The sequence below is a fragment of the Nomascus leucogenys genome, chromosome 1a (assembly GCF_006542625.1).
Source record: "Nomascus leucogenys isolate Asia chromosome 1a, Asia_NLE_v1, whole genome shotgun sequence".
Lineage (NCBI taxonomy): Eukaryota > Metazoa > Chordata > Mammalia > Primates > Hylobatidae > Nomascus > Nomascus leucogenys.
Window position 1 is genome coordinate 55,378,298 of NC_044381.1, and position 20,360 is coordinate 55,398,657.

The window sequence follows — 20,360 nt, forward strand, 5'->3', positions numbered from 1 at the left end:
TCGGGAGTTTGAGACCAGCGTGACCAACATGGTGAAACCCTGTCTCTACTAAAAATACAAAAATTAGCCAGGCATGGTGGCCGGCACCTGTAGTCCCAGCTACACGGGAGGCTGAGGCAGGAGAATTGCTTGAACCCGGGAGGGGAGGTTGCAGTGAGTTGAGATTGTGCCACTGCACTCCAGCCTGGGCGACAGAGTGAGACTCCATCTAAAAAAAAAAAAAAAAACCAAGAACTTCACACCTTCAGCTGCAATGGAAGGTGGTTTGCTGATAATGCCCATTCCAAAAGCAAATGGAAAGCTCCCACACTGTGTTGAATTTTTTTAAATGGATGCGCAAGAATTAAGTCTTAGATCTTTGGTTGAACTAAATTACCCTTAGCAGGTGCTATTTTTAGACCTCAAGCTTTCCCATCATAAAGTTTTTAAAAGAACAATTTGTCTAAAAAGCAGGTAGAGAAATTCATCGAAAAGGGCTTAGACGTTATAGGACTTTAATGTTCTTTACATATTCAACATACAATACTGACAATAGATAAACAATAGGGGAAAGACTCTTCAGCAAAGTATCACTCTCGTCGTCAAACATTACAAAGAAAACAGTCAAGAGAACAAAGGATAGGGTAATTTAACAGAAATGTTTAGTTCAATGGCATAATTGAAAAACAACCAACCAATCACCTTTCTCTTCTACCTATGGAAAGAACGGTAAAAATGAATCAAGAAGTTCTAGACCTTTTTCATAAAACAGCTTAAAAAGAGGAAGGGGAAGACTGGGGAAGGGGGTACAACTGTTGCTAATGGAATGCTATAATGCACAAGGCCAAGGATTTAATAAATTCTAAAAGTGTCTACATATATCAGTGATAACTGGATTATTAGAAATATAAATGTATAGAAATATAAAGTATATGGTATTAAAAACAGACCTTGCTAATATAAACATATATAAAGTATGTCACTTCTCTTGCAATAACAGTATAAAGATCGATCTACAGTTTGCCCTTTGCCTGGCACTCTTAAACCACTCCTCCAGTGGTCAATGTTGACCTTGAATCAACAGCCGCTGAACCCAGGAGACCCCACAGATGTCTAGATTCAGCACCTAGAGGGCCCCACCTACCCTCTATGCTGTGTGTTCCCATGACTTCAGAAATAATTAATTGCAACTTGCATTATTAAGTCCACAGGCAAGTTTGAAATCTAACTAGAAAAAGTAGCAGCAAAGGCAAAATAAGCAGGAATTTGTTAGAAAAGCAACAAGATTTCTTAAAATGCTTCCAGTTCAAGTCAGAATTAAGGTGACATTAGGTCCCACCAGCTTTACAGAGTTGTAGATGTTTTGCTGTTGTTCTTTCAAAAAAGAAGAATCTACAATAAACATGTTCATTTGAGAAAAATACTGTGTTAACTTTTTGTAGCCATCCCCAAGTTACTTTAAACTTTGTATGTTGTTCAAGAACAGAGTATATCCTGGTTAGGATGTGTTCATAGCTGATGCATCTCCAAAAATTTTTTCATGAAGGCAGCCAGCTTCTGAACATCTTCAATTGTGACAGCATTATAGAGAGAGGCCCGGATGCCTCCCACAGACCTAGAATGACCAAAGATCCAGGCATTGAGAACAAAAACATCTAATTTAGCATCAAAACGACTTTTTCTAGCCACTAGCTCCTGAGAGTTGCAGCACCTGAGACCATCATTTCCGGTCTCCTACCTAAAAACTCCTGACACCTGGCACAGAGCTTCACACGTCTCAGTCATCAGAAAATTCTCCCTTAAGCTGTGAAGGTTCACCATGTTCACATTTAGAGTCATTAGAACTATTCACTCTTGGCAAAGAAAGAAAACAAGATGGGGGGAAGAGAAGGTAAGTTGGAAGAAAATAGCAATTCTGTTCACCATTCATGAGCCTGCCGTGACAGTGCCAGCAAGATGGAGGCTGGGCATCTCCCTGCTGCTATTCTCATGTGAGGACATTTATTTTTCATAGAGCATGCAAGACTAGCTACTAATTTGATGTTCACTTGGAATAATAATGATGCTCTACCTCCAGAACAGAGTGGTGCTGGCCTCATCAGAGATGGAATGGCAACCTCTATGCTATACGAGCAGTGTAAGAGATTTTCAAAGGTAATTTTGCCAAAACCCTCATGGAAGATGGAGCTCCATTATACTCTCAGCTGGGGAATTATGCAAAGGGTTCCATAAACAACAGGAAGAAGGCACATCCTTATAACAGCTAGGTTGGCCCAACAAATTACATAACTGCTACTCCAAGCTAAGCAGGCTCCTATAAGATTTGTTTTATTCTGCATTTGAAAAACTAAGCTAATTCTTTGCCAAGCTGGTGCATTGCAGATGTACTCACCTATGCCCTTTCAAGGACAACATATTGAGTTCAAGAGCTTTATCAAGAAATCTTTTTTCTAAAGCATCATCTCCTTTGGCATTGCCAATGCGGAATGGAATATTCATCTTGCTTCTATTTTGGGGCTCCACTGGACATCTGAAAAACATGTTTATTATTCCACCTACTTTTCTGAAATGTACGGGTTGTCATAAACAAATCGACAGATTTTTTTTCTTAACACTTCCTAGATGCAAGCAGAAGATTTTTTAAAAAACAAAAAATCTGCCCCAGCACATTTATTGTTTACTTAGGGAAAACAAACTCTTGCATATGGAACAGTGGGTTATCATCCCCTGGTATGACTTGTACTTAATTTCCATCAGCCTCAGTTTCCTCACCTGAATACTGGGAATAATAACATCTCCATTTCAGACTAGTTGTGATGGTTTAGTGGTACTACATATATGAAGCTTCCAACACATGGCAGCTGCACGGCAAATGTGACTGACCTCTTTCTCTGCAAGGCTGCAGAGAAATAATAAGTTGGTCCTATAGTGGCTGTAAGGCAAAAATAATGAGCAGCAACTTCCAAAGGACTTACCATGGTGTATTGCCCCAAGCTGTGTGACCCTGAGCAAGTTACTTAACCTCTCTGCTATGCCTCACCTTCCTCATCTGAACAGTGGGAGTAATAGAGGAACCTACCTCAACCACCTCAAGTTGTTGTAAGCATTAAATAAGTCAGTCTTTATAGAGAATTTTTGCGGCCCATTTAAAAATAAGAAGAGGTGGAATCTAGTTTTCCATCTTTTGAATCTGGGCTGGCCTTTTGACTGGCTTTGGCCAAGAGATTTACAACAGACTCTTTGCACCGTCCAAGCCGAGGCCTCAAAAGACCTTACAGCCTCTCTTCCCGCTCTCTTAAAATATCACTGTCATGGCCAAGCGCAGTGGCTCACATCTGTAATCCCGGCACTTTGGGAGGCCGAGGCAGGTGGATCACGAGGTCAGGAGTTTGAGATCAGCCTGACCAACATCGTGAAACCCCATCTTGATTAAAAAAAAAATACAAAAATTAGCTGGGCATGGTGGCACACGCCTGTAATCCCAGCTACTCAGGAGGCTGAGGCAGGAGAATTGCTTGAACTCGGGAGGCGGAGATTGCAGTGAGCCAAGATTGCACCACAGCACTCTAGCCTGGGCAACAGAGCAAGACTCTGTCTCGAAAAAGTAAATAAATAAATAAATAAATATTGCTGTCACTTAAGCATGTCTGAGCTAGAGTGCTGGAGATAAGTGTCCCAGCCAACAGCCAGCACCAATTGCCAGATATGTGAAACCACTGTGGACCATCTGGCTCCAAATGAATAACCAGATGATGACTTCAGTAGAATGAGGCATCCCAAGACCAGGAGAAGAACCCGCTAGCTGAGCTCAGCCTAACCTGCTGACCCAAAAAACTATGAGCAAGCGAATGGTGGTTGTTTTCAGTCACTTAAGTTTTAAGGTGTTCTATGACGCAGAAATAAACAACTGACACAATTTAAAACTATGTCTGCAACATATTAAATGCTATATAAGTACCTGTTAATACATCTGTCTTTTTAAAAATTTTTATTTTAAATTTTTCTGGGTACATAGTAGGTATATGTATTTATGGGAATAAATTCATCTTTTTATTCCCAGCACTTTGCATAAGGTACATATCGACTCTCAAAAATGATTATGAGTGAATTTTTGTCTAGTAAAGTTTCGTGCTTGACTTCAGTTTCTGCTTTGGAAAATAAGCAGCCAAAATTATTTTTCACTGGCAACCAAAGGAGACAAATGGAAGAATAGCTGACATTACTCTGCAATTTTTTTAAAAAAAGGTACAATGTGTAATAACCCTCTCTTTCCCTTTGCTCAAGTATATCCTCTTTTTTTCTTAAACTTCGACGGGTAGAATTCATTAAAATTACAGCAAATAAAGGCAGTGTGAAAGGCCCCCTGAGGGCACATCCGTAATTCTTGTTAAAGTTAATGAGGGTCTAGTACACAGCTTCAAGCAAAAGAGAGGCCAAAGGGGGAAACAAACATGGGGAAAAGACTTCGAGCCTGAATTCCAGGCCCCACTATTTGAAGTGGTAGGTTTCATGGCTGACATTGAAATTAAACATTCAGCGGCTACCCCGTTTTGATATTCCACTGCCTCAGGCTCCCAATGTGAGGCCCCAATTAGAGAGGTGGAGCAACAAAAAGCACATTTAAGAGAAAAAAATTGAAAGCAGGAAGAATTAAGCATCTGTATTTACAGTTCCTCCCCCTCCAATTTACCCATCCTATCATGAAAGTAGAAGATATCACAAAGCAATAATGTCATAAAAGTGAGAAATTAAAGACTAAGTTGTCATGCAACAAATATTTATGCACTACCCATGGGAGAGCGTCTCTAGTATGGGGCTGCGGGGAGAAAAGATTAAGGGAAATTAACTGCTCCCAATCTACAGAGAGATGGCTCCAGAGGGAATCACAATTACACGTAAAAAGTGCTGTAACAGCCAAGGGCTGCAAAGGCAGACAAGCCAGATAAGGAATCCTGCAGAGGCAAGGTTGACAGGTTTCAGGGGAGGGGACGAGGCGTGGTTACAACAGATGAGAAGGAAGGGCATCTGGCAGACAGCTGCATCTGCAAAGGCACAAAGGCTTCCGGCAAGTCCGCTGACTTAACTGGAGCACTGGCTTCCTGGCTGGGGTGGCTGGAAGAACTACACGGCCGGGACTGTGGAGTGCCCTGCTGGGAACTGGACTGGATCCTCGAGCAATGAGGAGTAATCCAGTTTGTACAACAAAATGTGGTCTGTGTTTTAGAAAAATAATTATAGCACACAGAGGAGAGACTGGGGGGTGAAGAAACTGGGAACCCACAGACCTGCTGGAAAGCTCTTACGAAGAACTTTCTAGGGTTCCAGTATCTAATATGGCCACAGTAGTCTTGACGACCAAAATCATTTTTTTTCATCTTTAGGAAGCTACATGGGAACACCCAAATCATACAGCCCTGAAGCTACTGTGCAGGTGAATGAACCTGTCTTCTGCTTCATTCCTGAAGGCTGCACATCTATTTTGGATTGTATATTGCGTTTGTGTATTTACACTTTGATTCATAGTAACGTCTCATGCTATGGGTTTGCACTGAACGCAAACTGTAAATTAAACAAAGGAAATGGCTGGAAACAAAAAAAAACTTTCTAGGTCAAAAGAGCTAGGGCCTGTACCAAGGTGCCGGCACTGAGGAGCTTCAAGCATGGGCGGCAAACTCTAAGCCAGCAGGTCCCCACACCACTCACATAAATGAGTAGGACAGGCCGGTGTGGAAGGTGCAAACAAGCTCTCTCACATTTTAAATGTGGAGGACTAGTCTGAAAAAGAGGCTCTCCCCTTTTTTTTTCCTGAAACATATGGCTGTCCCTGTCAAAGTTTCTTTTTCCCATTTTCACAGGCACACGGATTACGGAATAAGAAACCAGATCTCTAAGTATCTTCCAAGAGCCCAATATTGGCTCAAATTGTGTTTTTAAACATGGGTGACCCCCGTCAAGCACCACTGTGGGCTGGATCTAGCCCCTGCTCCCCAGTGAGCGATCAATCCCTGGAGTTAACACCAAATTTCAGAGGTGACCAGGTCTGTTGTTTGAATGGGTTGAGGGGCGAGGTAGGAGAAGGGGCCAAGGCAGACTGAGAGGCTACGTGGGCTATGGATGGGCATGGAACCAACTGGTAATGCCAGGGCTGCAAAGATTTAAGGAGAAAGTCGAAGTGGGAACCAGGGAAAGAGCCGCGCTTCCCAACGTCTTGGTGGAGCACGGAGAAGATGTCAACAGGCATTCTGGGAAAGCAGTTCCATGGCCAGAGAAACTTAGGAAAGCTGCATTCACAGAGCTAGGCAGGCCTCCTCACTCCTGACTTCCTGAAGCCTCTCAACAGCTCACCGACCACGTAAATGAGGAACCCCAGGAGGTCAGACAGGAACGCAGTGTTCCCCCATGACTGAAAAACCCTCCCTATTGTGGGGATGAGAGTTCCAGACAGTCCCCTCGGAGACACGCTGCTCAGGGACACACAGGACTTCCCAAGGTACTGGAGGAGGGGAACATGGCGGAGGTACACCTTCAGCCAGGGACACCCATCCCACGAAGGTGGTAAGGCTCAGAAGGGAACACAAGAAAGTCACGGGAGATGAGCAGGCGGTGAAGAAACTTCACTCCACAGTCAGGCCCCTCTGAAAGGATGTGTCAGATACACAGGGAACGCGAAAGAAGTGTGAAGAGAAGCCTACCAAATGCAACCCTACGCAGGCCTCTCCTTACTGCCTGGTTTTGTCAACAAAAAATTAATTTTAAATTTGTACATGATTATGAAAATCTAGAATAAAAATATGAAGATCTGCCACCCCTCTTCCCACAAGAGATGGCTACCCTAATGGTCTGCTGTGCATTCCTCAAGATCCTTTTAGATATACACATGTACGTCTGTGTGTATATGCGTGTATACATGTATACGTGTCTATATATATATATGTATGTATATATAACTGTTGTAGGTTTTTTGTTTTTGTTTTTGTTTGAGACAGGGTCTCACTCTGTCACCCAGGCTGGAGTGCAGTGGTCCAATCTCAGCTTACTGCAGCCTTGACCTCCTGGGATCAAGCGATCCCCCTGCCTCAGCTTCCCAAGTAGCTGGCACTACAGGAGTGCACACCACACCCAGCTAATTTATTATTATTATTATTTGTAGAGACGAGGTCTCACTATGTTGCCCAGGCTGGTCTCGAACTCCTTGGGGTCAAACAATTCTCTCACCTTGGCCTCCCAAAGTGCTAGGATTACAAGCATCAGCCACTGCGCCTGGCTTTGTTGTAGTTTTTAAAGACTAATAGATTTGTCTTTTTCTACACTTGCTCTTGCTCCTTTTGGTCTGATGACATAACACAGTCATCTTCCCATGTCTGCTAAGAGACCCGCTTCATCCTTCTCAATGCAGTTATTCCATATTACCCACAGATCCCAATTTTTTTCATCAGACCCCTACTGATGGGCACATCTCCATATTTTCACCACTATATCCTACATTGGACTTGTTGGTCCCTAATTTTGTGCACATCACTGTACCCAGGCAGAGTGCTGGGGAAGGGTAAATGTGTAGACTTAAAAATCCTTGGTCAAAGCGCATGTAAGTTTTGAATTATAATGAGTGCTGCAATCTTTGCTCCAAATTTGTCCAGATTTATACTCTCACCAAAAGTGCATTCCCTTGCTGGCACCAGATGTTATCAATCCTTTTAATGTCTGCAGATCAAAGGCAAAACATATCTCATGGGTTTAATCTGCATTTCCTAAGGAACTAATGAAGGTGGCATCTTTCCATTTGTCTATGAGGCAGCTTGCATTTCTTCTGAGTTGTTTCCTCATACTGTTAGCAACCACTACATCCCCACTTTTATGTCCTTATCCTTTTTCATTCATCGGTGGGTTCTTGCCTATATTAAGGATAGTAACGTTTATGTTTTATATACTACAAAATCTTTCTCATTCTGTCATTTTTAATTCTGTTTATGATGTCTTAAGCCATATACAATTTTAAAATTTTCATGTAATTAAATATGTCATTCTTTTACTTTATGGCTTGAGTTGTATGGCCTCTTTAAGGCCTTCTGCACTCTTAGACATAGACAGCAGCAGAGGTTCTGGAATGAGCCTTCCACCCCCATGTTCGTAGCCTGGCTGGTCCCACTTCCCAGCTGCATCCTTGTCCTATCTGTGCTTCTGCTGCATAGGCTCAACGTCTACTTCACAGGGTTGTGATGACAACAAAATGCATTCACATGTGTAAGGTGCCTAGGATTCTGCCTGCTTCATTTTATTTTAGCGTCTTCACTAGACCCATCACGTGCCTCCTTCTCTTTCCTAAGGCCTGGTACCCACATAAGGTGATAAAGGTGACCTCAGATCCAGACATGGAATCTGTCACTTGGACATCCCTATATAATAAAATTAATATCTATTATATACCTATATAATTAATTATATTACATAAGCTTATATTATATAAGCACTGTGTGTCAGGAATATCATAATTGCTTTACATAACAATAGCCACAAATAATGATATTAAGAGCTAACATGCAAGGAATGCTTCCTATGTGCCAACCACTGTTTCTAGCACTTTATACAAATTAACCAGCACAAGAGTCCTCAATCCTTAATGTAAAAATGCTCTCAATCCTTATATTATATACTCTTGACTCAGAAGCATTTCCTTTAAATTCTCTTGACAATTTTAAGAAGTATGTATCATTGTACAGATGAGAAAACTGTGGCTTAGAGCAGTTAGGTCATTTGCACGAGGTCACATGCACCACAGTGGCAAAATGGGGCTTCTAAGCCCAAGGTGCTAAACTGCCCACGTGGGCTCAACATGGGGTCAGTCAGCACAGTGTGGGTGACTGGGCTATGGAATCAACTCGGAGGCTTTGATGGTTGTCTTATCTAGTCCCAGAATTCCCTGCCAAGGTCACTGGCAGGGCTGGTGAAACCCCCAGCAAACAACCTGGAACTATGTTAAGTAAAGGGGCTGGCTTACGAGTCAGGGGGCATGGAAGTGGGGAGGAGGTGTATCTTCTCAGAGACAAAAATGAGGAGCAAAGGTGGTGGTAAATTGCAAATTCTAATTCTAGGTATTCCTCTTTAAAAGTGCCCACCTCCCGTGGGGCCATGTTGCTCAATTATTTCCATAGTTCCAAAGAAAAGAAGAATTTCCTGAAAATCTAAGTGAGTTCAGGCACAGCCTGGGAGTCTCCAGCTATAAACAGAGAAGAGACAGAGTATAGCCTCCTCTCTACTCCAGTAACAAGGTCCCACAGGACACCAAGCGCCTGGGATGACACTTTCCAGGCAGGCAATCGAGGGGGTGGTGGGAGTTCCTAGAAAGAGGTTTATTCTTAAAAGGACTGGAAGTCCTGGGTCAAGGCAGTTCATAAATGAGTGAAGAGCTCTGGCGGTGAAGGGTGACCAGATTCCCCAGGAGATGACCCACCTGCCACATTAGTTTGGCAGGCTGCCTTCTGGGAGAGGCCCAGGTTTAGTGCTTGGAGTTAAAGGACCTAGGGGCAGCAGGGGGGATTCAGAGAGTCCCAGAATTCCTTCTATGCTTTCTTATTTTGTTCCTGATGCCCTTAATTTTCTTCCCAGTGGTATCACCATTCTTTCTGTCCTCTAACATCATGTCTACACATCTCCTGAGAAATATATAGAGCTAAAAGCTAAAAGAAAAATTGGTCTCCCGTCCACTGTACCCACCAAGTGCTTTTACTCACATTGTTTCTCAGCACTTTTTAGGGAGCCAGGGAAGACGATTTATTCTTCTCAGTCTTCCAGGAGCCTAGGACAAGGCTAGTCTATGGAGCAGGTCCTCAGGAGCCATTTTATGAATGGATGGACGGTTGGACGGATGGATGGATGGATAGGTGGATGGGTGGGTAGGTGGGAGAATGGATGAGTGGATGGATAGATGGATGGATGGATGGATGGATGGATGGATGGATGGATGGACAAGTGGGTAGATAGATGGGTAGATAGGTGGAAGGGTGAATGGACAGATGAGTGGGTGGGTGGGTGGATGAATGAGTGGATGGATGGATGGATGGATAGATAGATGGGTAGATAGGTGGAAGGGTGAATGAATAGATGGGTGGGTGATGGATGGATAGATGGATGGGCAGGTGGGTAGGTAGATGGATAGATAGGTGGGTGTGTGGATGGGTGGGTGGGTGAATGGATGGATGGGTGGGCAGATGGATGGATGGATGGATGGATGGATAGTTAGATGGATGGATGGATGATTGATGGATGAGTGGATGGGTAGATGAATGGATGGATGGATGAATGGGTGGACAGATGGATGTATGGATGAGTGGATGGGTGAATGAATGGGCAGGTGGATAGATGGGTGGATGGGTGAATGGGTAGATGGGTGAATAGGTGGGTGGAAGGACGGGTGGGTAATGGATGGATAGATAGATGAGTGAGTGGGTAGATGGATGGATAGGTAGGCAGGTGGTAGAGGAATAGATGGATGGGTGGGTCAGTGGTGGATGGATGAGTGGATGAATGTATAGGTGAATGGGTAGACAGATGGATGAATGAATGAATGAGTGAATGAGTGGATGGATAGATGGGTAGGTGGGTGGATGGGTGGGTGAATAGACGAATGAATGAATAAATAGGTGGACTAAACACGCCCTCACACACTTCCACAGACCTTCTTCCCAATCCCAGCATAAACCATCCCCTTCAAGCAGCCCATGCTCTGCTCCCCAAACACACTGTACACTCTTCCCTCAGTGCCTTTGCGGGGATGATTCTAACCTTTCTAAAAGTACTTCTGCCCTCTTCTCTGCCTAATTCCACTCATGACCAGGGCTCATAATAAGCTCATGCAAAAGCCCTCTCTCCACCTCCAACCAAAGAGAATCCTCCTTTTCCAGGCTCATGCCACATTCTTTAGCCCTTGGCTATGAAATCTTTGGATACCTACTGCTAATCGTGCACGTTAAATGGCTTCAGTGAGCACAGGCAGGGTATCCTGGCCTCCCAACTCACACATCAAGGTCTAGTGTGGAGGCTTCCCCAGCACCGAGCCCCCAGCCTGCACTTGCTTCTCTGTTGCACAGAACCAGAGAACAGGCAGTAATGCAGAGTGTGTACCCCTTCCCTGAGATGGTGCCTGGGAAAGGAGCCCAAAGGCCAAGGCATCCTGCCAAGCCTAACTCCCCCTGGGCTTGCAGCTGGAGGAGGGCCACTGCATGTCAAGAGCTCACAGAAGCAGGCAACAAGCATTGCAAGAACAAAGGTGGCAGCAGCATGCCATCTAAAAAGTACACCAGCACTGCCTGCCCATGGGTGGTTATGGAGATGTGTTAGTTAAGTCTTGGCTAAAAAGTACAATTCTAAGTTAGGATTGAGGCATCGTTTTGTTGGTCACATGTGGCCACTGAATTATCTGAGAGAGGGCAAATTTCCAACTTACCATCAAGCAGATATTTTTGTTACAATAGACTGAACCTCAAAGAGTAATGACCACTAAGAAGGGGGTTCTCAGTTTGGTGAGTTTAAGCATTTATGTATATGTATAGGTGCACACACATGTACACAGCACAAAGTCTGGTCTTTTTATACCTGTACCCACCTTAAGGGAAAGGGAAAAGCAAATGAAGATACCACCTGTTACACTTCTCTGCATCCAAGGAACTGCAGTAGGTGCTTCCCATCTGGCATTTTGGTGAAGGGCCTATTGTTGTGGATTGAATGGTGACCCTGAAAAGGTATGCGCATGTCCTAACCCCCAGAATCTGTGAATATGACCTATTTGGAAAAAAAGGCCTTTGCAGATGTCATTATGTGAAGGATCTCAAGATGAGATGATCCTGGATTATCTGGACAGGCCCTAAATCCAAAGACCTCTCTTTTTAAGAGACAGAAGGGAAGACACGGCAGAAAGGAGGCCATGTGAAGGCAGATGTGGAGGCTGGAGTGATGCAGCCACAAACCAAGGACCACCCGGAGCCACTAGAATCTGAAGGAGGCAAGGCATGGCTCTCTGGAGGGAGCAACACCCTGCCGACACTTTGATTTTGAACTTCTGGCCCCAGAAGAGTGAGAATAAGTTTTCTGATGTTTTGAGCCACTAAGTCTGTAGTACTTTGTTACACCAGCCCCAGGAAACTAATACAAGACCCACACATTTTCTGCAGAATTCCCAGGTGCAGGGGCAGTGGTTAAAACATACTCATTAATCATTTGGTCATGGGAATATTTAAACTGGAGTCAGCCCATGCCAAAGCCAATTCCATTCACAGACTCTGGGATAACAGCATCTGTCTTATAATAAGGAAAGGAGTGAACTTTCTTAAAAAGGGAGATAACGCAGAAGAGGAGGCCAGGAGTGAGTATTTATCCCAAAGATCTCTAACAGGAGTCCTTAAATTGACACATTTCAGAAAGTACATTTGTTTTTTTTCCCAGAAAATATACAAAGGACGGAGTAGACGGGACCTACCCCAGGGGGTGAGCTGAGATTCTTCCCCAGGGCAATGTCTTTGGTGTGAGAAACATCACCACCCACTGGGACACAGGTCCCAAAGCCTGAGAGCCCCGGGGTGGGGTACAGGAGGGAAGAACTCACCACCCATTCCCCTGCTCCTGGGGCCCAGGACCACCCACACTCACCAGTATTTTAATGTCTCAGAGAAAGGTGAATATGTCCACTTTTCAAAGGTACACAGTATATATACGGTTTTAAATTCACAAGAGGCAAAAAAGGAGATAAAATCCATTGACTTACACGTAGAATCCTTGAGAATTATCAATAATCTCATAAATCGTTTGAGATTTGATGGAGCTAAGCTTCTCCATGGCTGCGGCACCTCCATTGTTTTTAATCCACTCCAGAACCAAGCCCATGACGTAGATGCTAAAATGAAGATTTTTTAAAAATCCGTTTAGCTCATCTTTGCAAAAGTAGAACTATATTCAAGCAAACTGCTGTTTAAGGTGCATTAAAACAGACTTAAGCACATTATTTGAAATAGACAAGATAGTCAGGTGCAGTGGCTCATGCCCGCAATCCCAACAATTTGGAAGGCCGAGGCGGAAGGATCGCTTGAAGCCAGGAGTTGGAAACCAGCCTAAGCAACACAGCAAGACCCATCTCCATAAAAATTGAAAAATTAGTCGGGCGTGATAGCATGTGCCTATAGTCCCAGCTACTCGGGAGGCAGAGCAGGGAGGAATGCTTGAGCCCAGGGGTTCGAGGCTGCAGTGAGTTATGATCACACCAATGCACTCTAGCCTGGGTGACGGAGCGAGACCCTGTCTCCAAAAAACATAAACCAGGGCCCATGTGAACAAGAGCATGTCATCAAGCAAGGACTAGGGTCAATCCAATTCTAGACCCCTGAGGGCCATTCAGAAAAAGGTTTAATGAGATTTTTCACTAAACGTCATATCAGTCCCTCCTAGTCCAGCTCAAGCCCTAATGTAAACTCTTCTTGACAGCCAGAACACACTTCCTTATCTCCACCAGAAGGCATCAGCAGACCCCAATCCCGCCCCTACCCACAGCGAGCTCTTCACTTTCTGAACTCCCAGAGCGCCTTGCCCCTATTATCTGCATAGTTTTTTTCCACTTGCTCTTTTATTTTAAGTTTCTGTGTGCCTGTGGTTTGGCCTCTGTGGTCTTGGAAGGCTAGAAGCCCACACTGTTCATCTTTTCTACCCACAGCCTTAGCACAGCGCCTTCCAGCCAGCAGAGAGCACTGTGGCCAGGTGGTTAAAAGGATGGGCTCCCCCCGAGTCCTGACTCCCATTGCAGGGCAGCCACTCACTAACAGACCACACAGAATTAGTCACCTCGGCTTTCCCATCTGGAACTGGGAGATCCACCTACCTGTGGTGGACACCTGGCATTTTATCCACCCTGCTCTTCCCAACTCCACCCTCCAGCCAGTATGCAGATCCAGCAAGGCCCCTGGCTCCCTGGTCTCAGAGTTCAGCATAGGACCTGACTAGGCCAATCAAGGCCTTCCCTGAGATTTTCTGAATTGGGTGTGGGGAGAAAGAGTGGGGAGAGCAGAAAAAGAGGCAGAATACTAGTGCAACTGCGAGACAGGAGATGAGAGCCCTAGGGGATCATGTTTCTAGGAAACATCTGAAGAAGGCCCATCTGAAAATGAAGCCAACATTCCCGCTGAGAGAAGCCAGGATCAGAAGTGGAGAGCAGATGGAGGAGGATTTGTGTCCCTGCTTCCAGGAAGTCCAGCTGCACCTGGGCCCTTCCCGCAGCTCAGGACCGTCCCTTTCTGAACCAAGTATTTCAACTTCTTCCTGCCAGACCAATGCTTAGCACAGGGCCTGGCACGTGGCAGGTGGGCCACACAAATGGCAGTCAGTAGTCCCTTCAAACTTAAGCTGAAAATATGAAACACTGAGGAGTGATGCATGGTTTTCCCCAGTCTGAAAGCCCCTCTCCTTAAAAAGATGCTAAAGGCTCCACGTGTACTCAGTAAAAGCCCAGGGCACAGGAGGAGAGGTTGCCCAGGGAAGACACCATCTCCCTTAAGCTTGGAGTCTGGAGGTCAGCTGCCAACTATGCCCTCTCCAGAGGTGTGAATCAAAGGTCCCCTATGGGAATTGTGCAAAAATTTACTGGGAGTCAATGCTCAGCTAAGATCTAGGGTGGGGACACCCAGCTGCTTCCTCCTTTATTAACAGGAGGGGACATTATGGGGTCTGGAAAATGCTCTAACAGCCAGCAGCTTGTCACAGGGAAGCCCCCTATACCAACTGGCTCATTCACTGTCTCAAGTGGGAGCCAAGGCCTGGGTGCGGTGGCTCATGCCAGCTCATGTTGGCAAAACCCAACACTGGGCTGCCCAGAGGGGCCTTAGGCAGGGAGAAGCCAGCACCCACAAACATCCAACAACGTCTCCTGAAGCTTCCCCAGCCTACTTCCCCAGACAGCACTGGGAAGAAAGAGCAAGAGTGGCTGCTGGCAGAAAGGGAAGGCATGGAGGAAGAGAAAACAGCCCCTGAGAAATCCACAGCCTCAGCGGTAGCTCTCTGGCTAACGTCCAAGAAGTCAGAGGGACAAAAGAGAAAGAAGAAAGAAAGAGAAGGGAATGAGTACTTCCTGAAGTCTACTGTGGCCTCAGCCTATTTTTATTGATCACACTAATCTTCGGGTTAGAGCCACCATCATCCCATTTTCCAGATGAGGAAACTGAGGCCCAGAGAGCTTAACTTGCCTCAAGTCATCCAGGGAGCAGCTTAAAGCCCGAATCCCAACTCTAGCCTGTCTGACTCCAAGAGTGCAAGCTCTTCCCACAAGTATCCAGGCCCTCTGCTTTGCCAGGGGCTGCAGGGCTCCAGCCACTAGCTCCCCTGTGAGTGGGACTGTAGGGCTATCACCACACACGTCACAGTGGCCAAGACCAGCACACAGCACACATGCATGTGGGTGTGCATTCCAGACACGAGGCTGCCCAGCCCTCTGTTCAGCAGATGCTCTGCAATTCCCACTTCACTTCCAACTGCTCCTCTCCCACACCTGCAGCCCGCTCACACCCCACCTCCACACAGAACCACAGAAACACACCCTGCCATGTGACTGAATCCGAGTAGAGCCCAGGTCACCAACAATACTTCCAGGTGACCAAGCTTCCCTTTTGCCTGCAGCTCTGTGTTAGCTCAGGGTTTCAAAGCTGACATGGGCCCTTGCTGCACTGTGGATTTGGTTTCTCTAAATCCAAAGTGCAGCAAGGGCCCATGTCAGGTCCACCGTCCTAGCCAGACCTCAGTACCAACGCCTGAACCTCTAGCTGGCTGCTGCGCTGACACTCGCCACCCATGCCCTCTGGCTTTCTCAATGGGATCTGAGGAGGCAAGGCCAGCAGAAAGCTCACCCACTTTTAGGGGCTGCCTGGAGCCAGCACCCGTAACTTGGCTCTATGAAGCCTCAACAAGAGGCAGACAACTCAGAAGCAAGCAGGCTGTCCTGAAGACTGAAGACATCCCTGGGGTAGGAGGTCCTGCCTCCCCTCCCACCCAGCCCTCTGCAGAACGCTGATGTCTAGCCCCTGTGACTCTACTTAACACAAGACCCTTGCGGCTTCCAGTTCTTTATTAACTCATGTTTCAACTCCCGTACCATCTAAAATCTTGAAAACACAAGGGCTCTAAAATGCTTACACAGCTTACAGTGTGGTCTCAATTCTTCCCACTACCAGTGTGACATTTTTAACAGATTTATGCCTTCATTTCTAAAATGCCACCTGCAAACACATAGGATAGGGTTCCTAACTCTGCCTATTAAATGATTAAATAAATCGAGGTATGTCCATTCTACAGGACACCATATATATTTTAAAACAAAAAAGGGCCAGGTGTGGTGGCTCATGCCTGTAATCCCAACACTTTGCGAGGCCAGTGTGGGAGGATAGCTTGAGGCCAGGAGTTTGAGACCAGCCTGGACAACATATTGAGACCCCGTCACCATAATTTTTTTTTTTTTTTTTAATGTAGCCAGGCATAGTGGCACTTGCCTGTAGTCCTAGCTACTTAGGAGGCTGAGGTGGGAGGATCACTTGAGCCCAGGAGTTTGCAGTTTCTGAGAGCTATCATCACACTGCTGCACTCCAGCCTGGGCAACAGGGCAAGACCCTGTCTCTAACAAAAATAAAATTTAAAAGTAAAAAATAAAAATAGGCATTTGAGCTGACATAGCAGAATGCCCATGGTATATTAGGAAATAGAAAAATAGAATTCACAGAACAGTTTGTATGGTAAAGTTCAAGTTCCATTTGCATGATTAAATATATGACTGTATATTTGCATAAGCCCAGTTAAGGGTCTGTTAGGATACAAAGCAAGCAGTGAATAGTGGCTATCTTGGTGACTCTGCCCACTTGCAAGTGTTTGCTAAGAGTTTGTTACTGTTTGTTTGTTCATTTCTTTGTTGGTTTGTTTTTTGAGGCAGAGTTTTGCTGTCACCCCGGCTGGAGTGCAGTGGCACGATCTCAGCTCACTGCAACCTCCGCCTCCCAGGTTCAAGTGATCTCCCGCCTCAGCTTCCAGAGTAGCTGGGATTACAGGTGCACGCTACCACGCCCAGCTAATTTGTGTATTTTTAGTAGAGACAGGGTTTCACCATGTTGGCCAGGCTGGTCTCGAACTCCTGACCTCAGGTGATCTGCCCGCTTCAGCCTCCTGAAGTGCTGGGATTACAGACGTGAGCCACCACACCCAGCCTAAGAGTATGTTACTGTTATAAATTTTTTAAAGCAATACAAAATAGTCCCTGTGCACCAGGGCTTAGAAAAGGAAACCAGAAAATCCCCTGGAAAACTCCCTGGCTGTTCTAAGACTCCAACTCTGCAGATGAGGTTCTGAAGTTGATGTTATGGCACAGTTTTCTCAGGAACTGGTGAATGTAGCCACTGAGTTGAGCACTTTTCCCAGAGGAAAACTCCCCAAACTGGCTGTACTACACACCCCTCTGTGAATTCCAGGATTCCAGGCATCCCCATCCCACTGGGAGAAGGTAGTGGGATGGGACCAGTGAAGCCTTCCAAACAGGCCCACAGACTTAATTTGCATGCTCCCATTCTTTTATTTATTTATTATTATTATTATTTTTGAGATGGAGTTTTGCTCTTGTTGCCCAGGCTGGAGTGCAATGGCGCAATCTTGGCTCACTGCAACTTCTGCCTCCTGGATTCAAGCGATTCTCCTGCTTCAGCCTCCCAAGTAGCTTGGATTACAGGCATGTGCCACCATGCCTGGCTAATTTTTGTATTTTTAGTAGAGACGGGGTTTGTCCATGTTGGTCAGGGTGGTCTCCAACTCCCGACCTCAGATGATCCACCCGCCTCGACCTCCCAAAGTGCTGGGATTACAGACGTGAGCCACCGCACCCGGCCTGTTCCCATTCTTTTAACAGGCGGCCTAAAATTAATGGTCTATTTGTTTTGTATTTTTATCAGTTACTTCACCTCATACTGCAGCTAAAACAAATGTATGCTTGTGTATTCAGTTAGTCATGGTAAGTAAAAAATATTTTGTGCAGTCAGAAGGGAAGTTTAGGGATCTTCTTCTCTATCCACTAATTGGGGTTAGTATGTTCTACTGAAGGGTTAAAGAGAACAGCAGCGTGTTCTTTATTCCACTCCAGTTCATCACTCAGGGCTACGGAGCAACGATTTGAAGGCAGTTTTATCCAGCACAATTAAATCAAAGTTCCCAGGGCCTATGGTCATTAGACTCTGTGGGAAGAAAAAAAAAAATGGCATCTTTTCAAAAGTGAGGCCTTTTCAAGAACTCTACTATGTGATACAAAGTTCTGAAGGGCTCCAGGTACCCCATCAGCCTCACATCATGGAATGGGGAGGGGATTTTGCACACATCTTGATGTCTCCATTTGCAGCTTGTTCTCATTGGGTGAGCAATGATTTTCTAACCTTGCATGGTTTTTGTTTTGTTTTGTTTTTGTTTGAGATAGAGTCTCACTCTGTCACCTAAGCTGGAGTGCACTGGCATAATCTCGGCTCACTGCAACCTCTGCCTCCCGGGTTCAAGGGATTCTCCTGCCTCAGCCTCCTGAGTAGCTGGGACTACAGGTGCCCGCCTCCATGCCCGGCTACTTCTTGTATTTTTAGTAGAGATGGGGTTTCACCATGTTGGTCCGGCTGGTCTTGATCTCCTGACCTTGTGATCTACCCGCCTCGGCCTCCCAAAGTGCTGGGATTACAGGCATGAGCCACCATCCCTGGCCTAAACTTGCATTTTTAAGTACTGCAAATGAAATCCATTTAAAGTCATAGATTTATGGTTAATCTTCAATCACACAGAATTAGACAGAACATCTTTTTTTCTTCCTATGGGGTAAAAAGAAAGCAAAGCAACTTCCAGAGAGCACCTTGGAGTCAGAATACATTACTTTGGTATCTTTCATCTTCTCTATTTATAAATTCTCATCATATTATTAACAATCCTGACTGGCCCTGAAATGCTCTCAATGATCACTGTTCTGATCTGTCTAGGGGAGAAACTTGGTCCCTTTTCTGCCCTTGTTTCTGGCTCTGTCCTTCCTCAGGCAGGAAAGCTCTGGGAGGGGAGTTCCTGCCCTCCCCCTACCCCACACCCCCACCCCAGTGGGCCAGAGGAGCCGAACCACTGGTCAAGGTCAGGCCAAGGCCCGCACAGGAGGTGGTAGGGGAGTCACCACATGAGAAACTCTCTTCTACGACAACTTTCTGTGTCTCCGGGTCTGACTCCAGCCATCTTCATCTCCCATTAGAAAGACTGGCCTGCTTTCTCACTGTTCCCCTAGTGGTCTCTGCCCCTAATATTAACAAACACCATGTGTTAATCTGTTCATTTCTTCTTTTTTTGAGACGGAGTCTTGCTCTGTTGCCCAGGCTGGAGTGCAGTGGTGCAATCTCGGCTCACTGCAAGCTCCGCCTCCCGGGTTCACGCCATTCTCCTGCCTCAGCCTCTCCGAGTAGCTGGGACCACAGGCACCCGCCTCCACGCCTGGCTAATTTTTTGTATTTTTTAGTAGAGATGGGGTTTCACCATGTTAGCCAGGATGGTCTCGATCTGACCTCGTGATCCGCCTGCCTCGGCCTCCCAAAGTGCTGGATTACAGGCGTGAGCCACCACGCCCGGCCGTGTTCATTCCTTTTTTAAAAAATGCTCTTCAAGGTAACCCTTGGAGAAGGTACCAGGGAGTGACTGTCTGCCCTGCCCCAAGCGGTACCCTGATCACAACTTGCTGGCCTACAGGCTGTGGGACAGTTCAGGAACAGCACTCTTTCCCTGCCCCCTCCCACCTTCTCACTTCTGAAATGGGTGATGGTCTTGGTCTCCTCTGAAAGCCTCCTCTAGCTGCAAGGCAGGCCCTGGCCCCATCTCCAAACAGGTAAGGACAGCCTCCTCTACCTCCACCTGCCATGTGCAGCCTGGCATCTCGGCCCCTTCTCTAGGAGGCTAGGACTTGAGGTCCCCAACTGCACCTCACCGCTCAGCCTGCCCAGTTCTTGTGTCCCAGTTGGCCAGCGACCACTGGTGCTTCCCCAGAGGTAAGACGGGTGAGTGAGAGGTAGGACTCAGCCCCACCCCCATCCCTACCATGAATTTTAGAAACATTTCAACCAAGGTGAAAGACAGTAGGGTTTAGAGGTGACCAGGAGAGTGCATCCCAGAACACGCCCCTGAAGAAAGTGGGAGACACAATGTGAGGAGCTGCTGCTCTGCATCGTGTGACCAAGCAGAAATCCAGTGGAATTTTCACCAGAATTCTAACACTGAAAAAAATTCCGGCAGTAGCTCACGCCTGTAATCCCAACACTTTGGGAGGCCGAGGCAGGTGGATCACCTGAGGTCAGGAGTTTGACAGCAGCCTGGCCAACATG

General features: G+C 46.0%; 1 protein-coding gene across 3 annotated transcripts in view; it reads right to left on the reverse strand.

The window, feature by feature from the left end:
- Positions 1 to 477: 477 nt before the first annotated feature.
- Positions 478 to 20,360, reverse strand: part of PSAT1 (phosphoserine aminotransferase 1) — a 34,012-nt gene continuing 14,129 nt past the window's right edge. For all 3 annotated transcript variants that reach the window (XM_003267445.4, XM_030809614.1, XM_030809617.1), the window contains exons 7-9: positions 12,734 to 12,862; positions 2,372 to 2,509; positions 478 to 1,594 (exon numbers count right to left, since the gene is read on the reverse strand). In XM_003267445.4, coding sequence (XP_003267493.2) covers positions 1,489 to 1,594; positions 2,372 to 2,509; positions 12,734 to 12,862 — 373 coding nt within the window. In that variant the 3' untranslated portion in view covers positions 478 to 1,488. The remainder of the gene's footprint in view (positions 1,595 to 2,371; positions 2,510 to 12,733; positions 12,863 to 20,360) is intronic.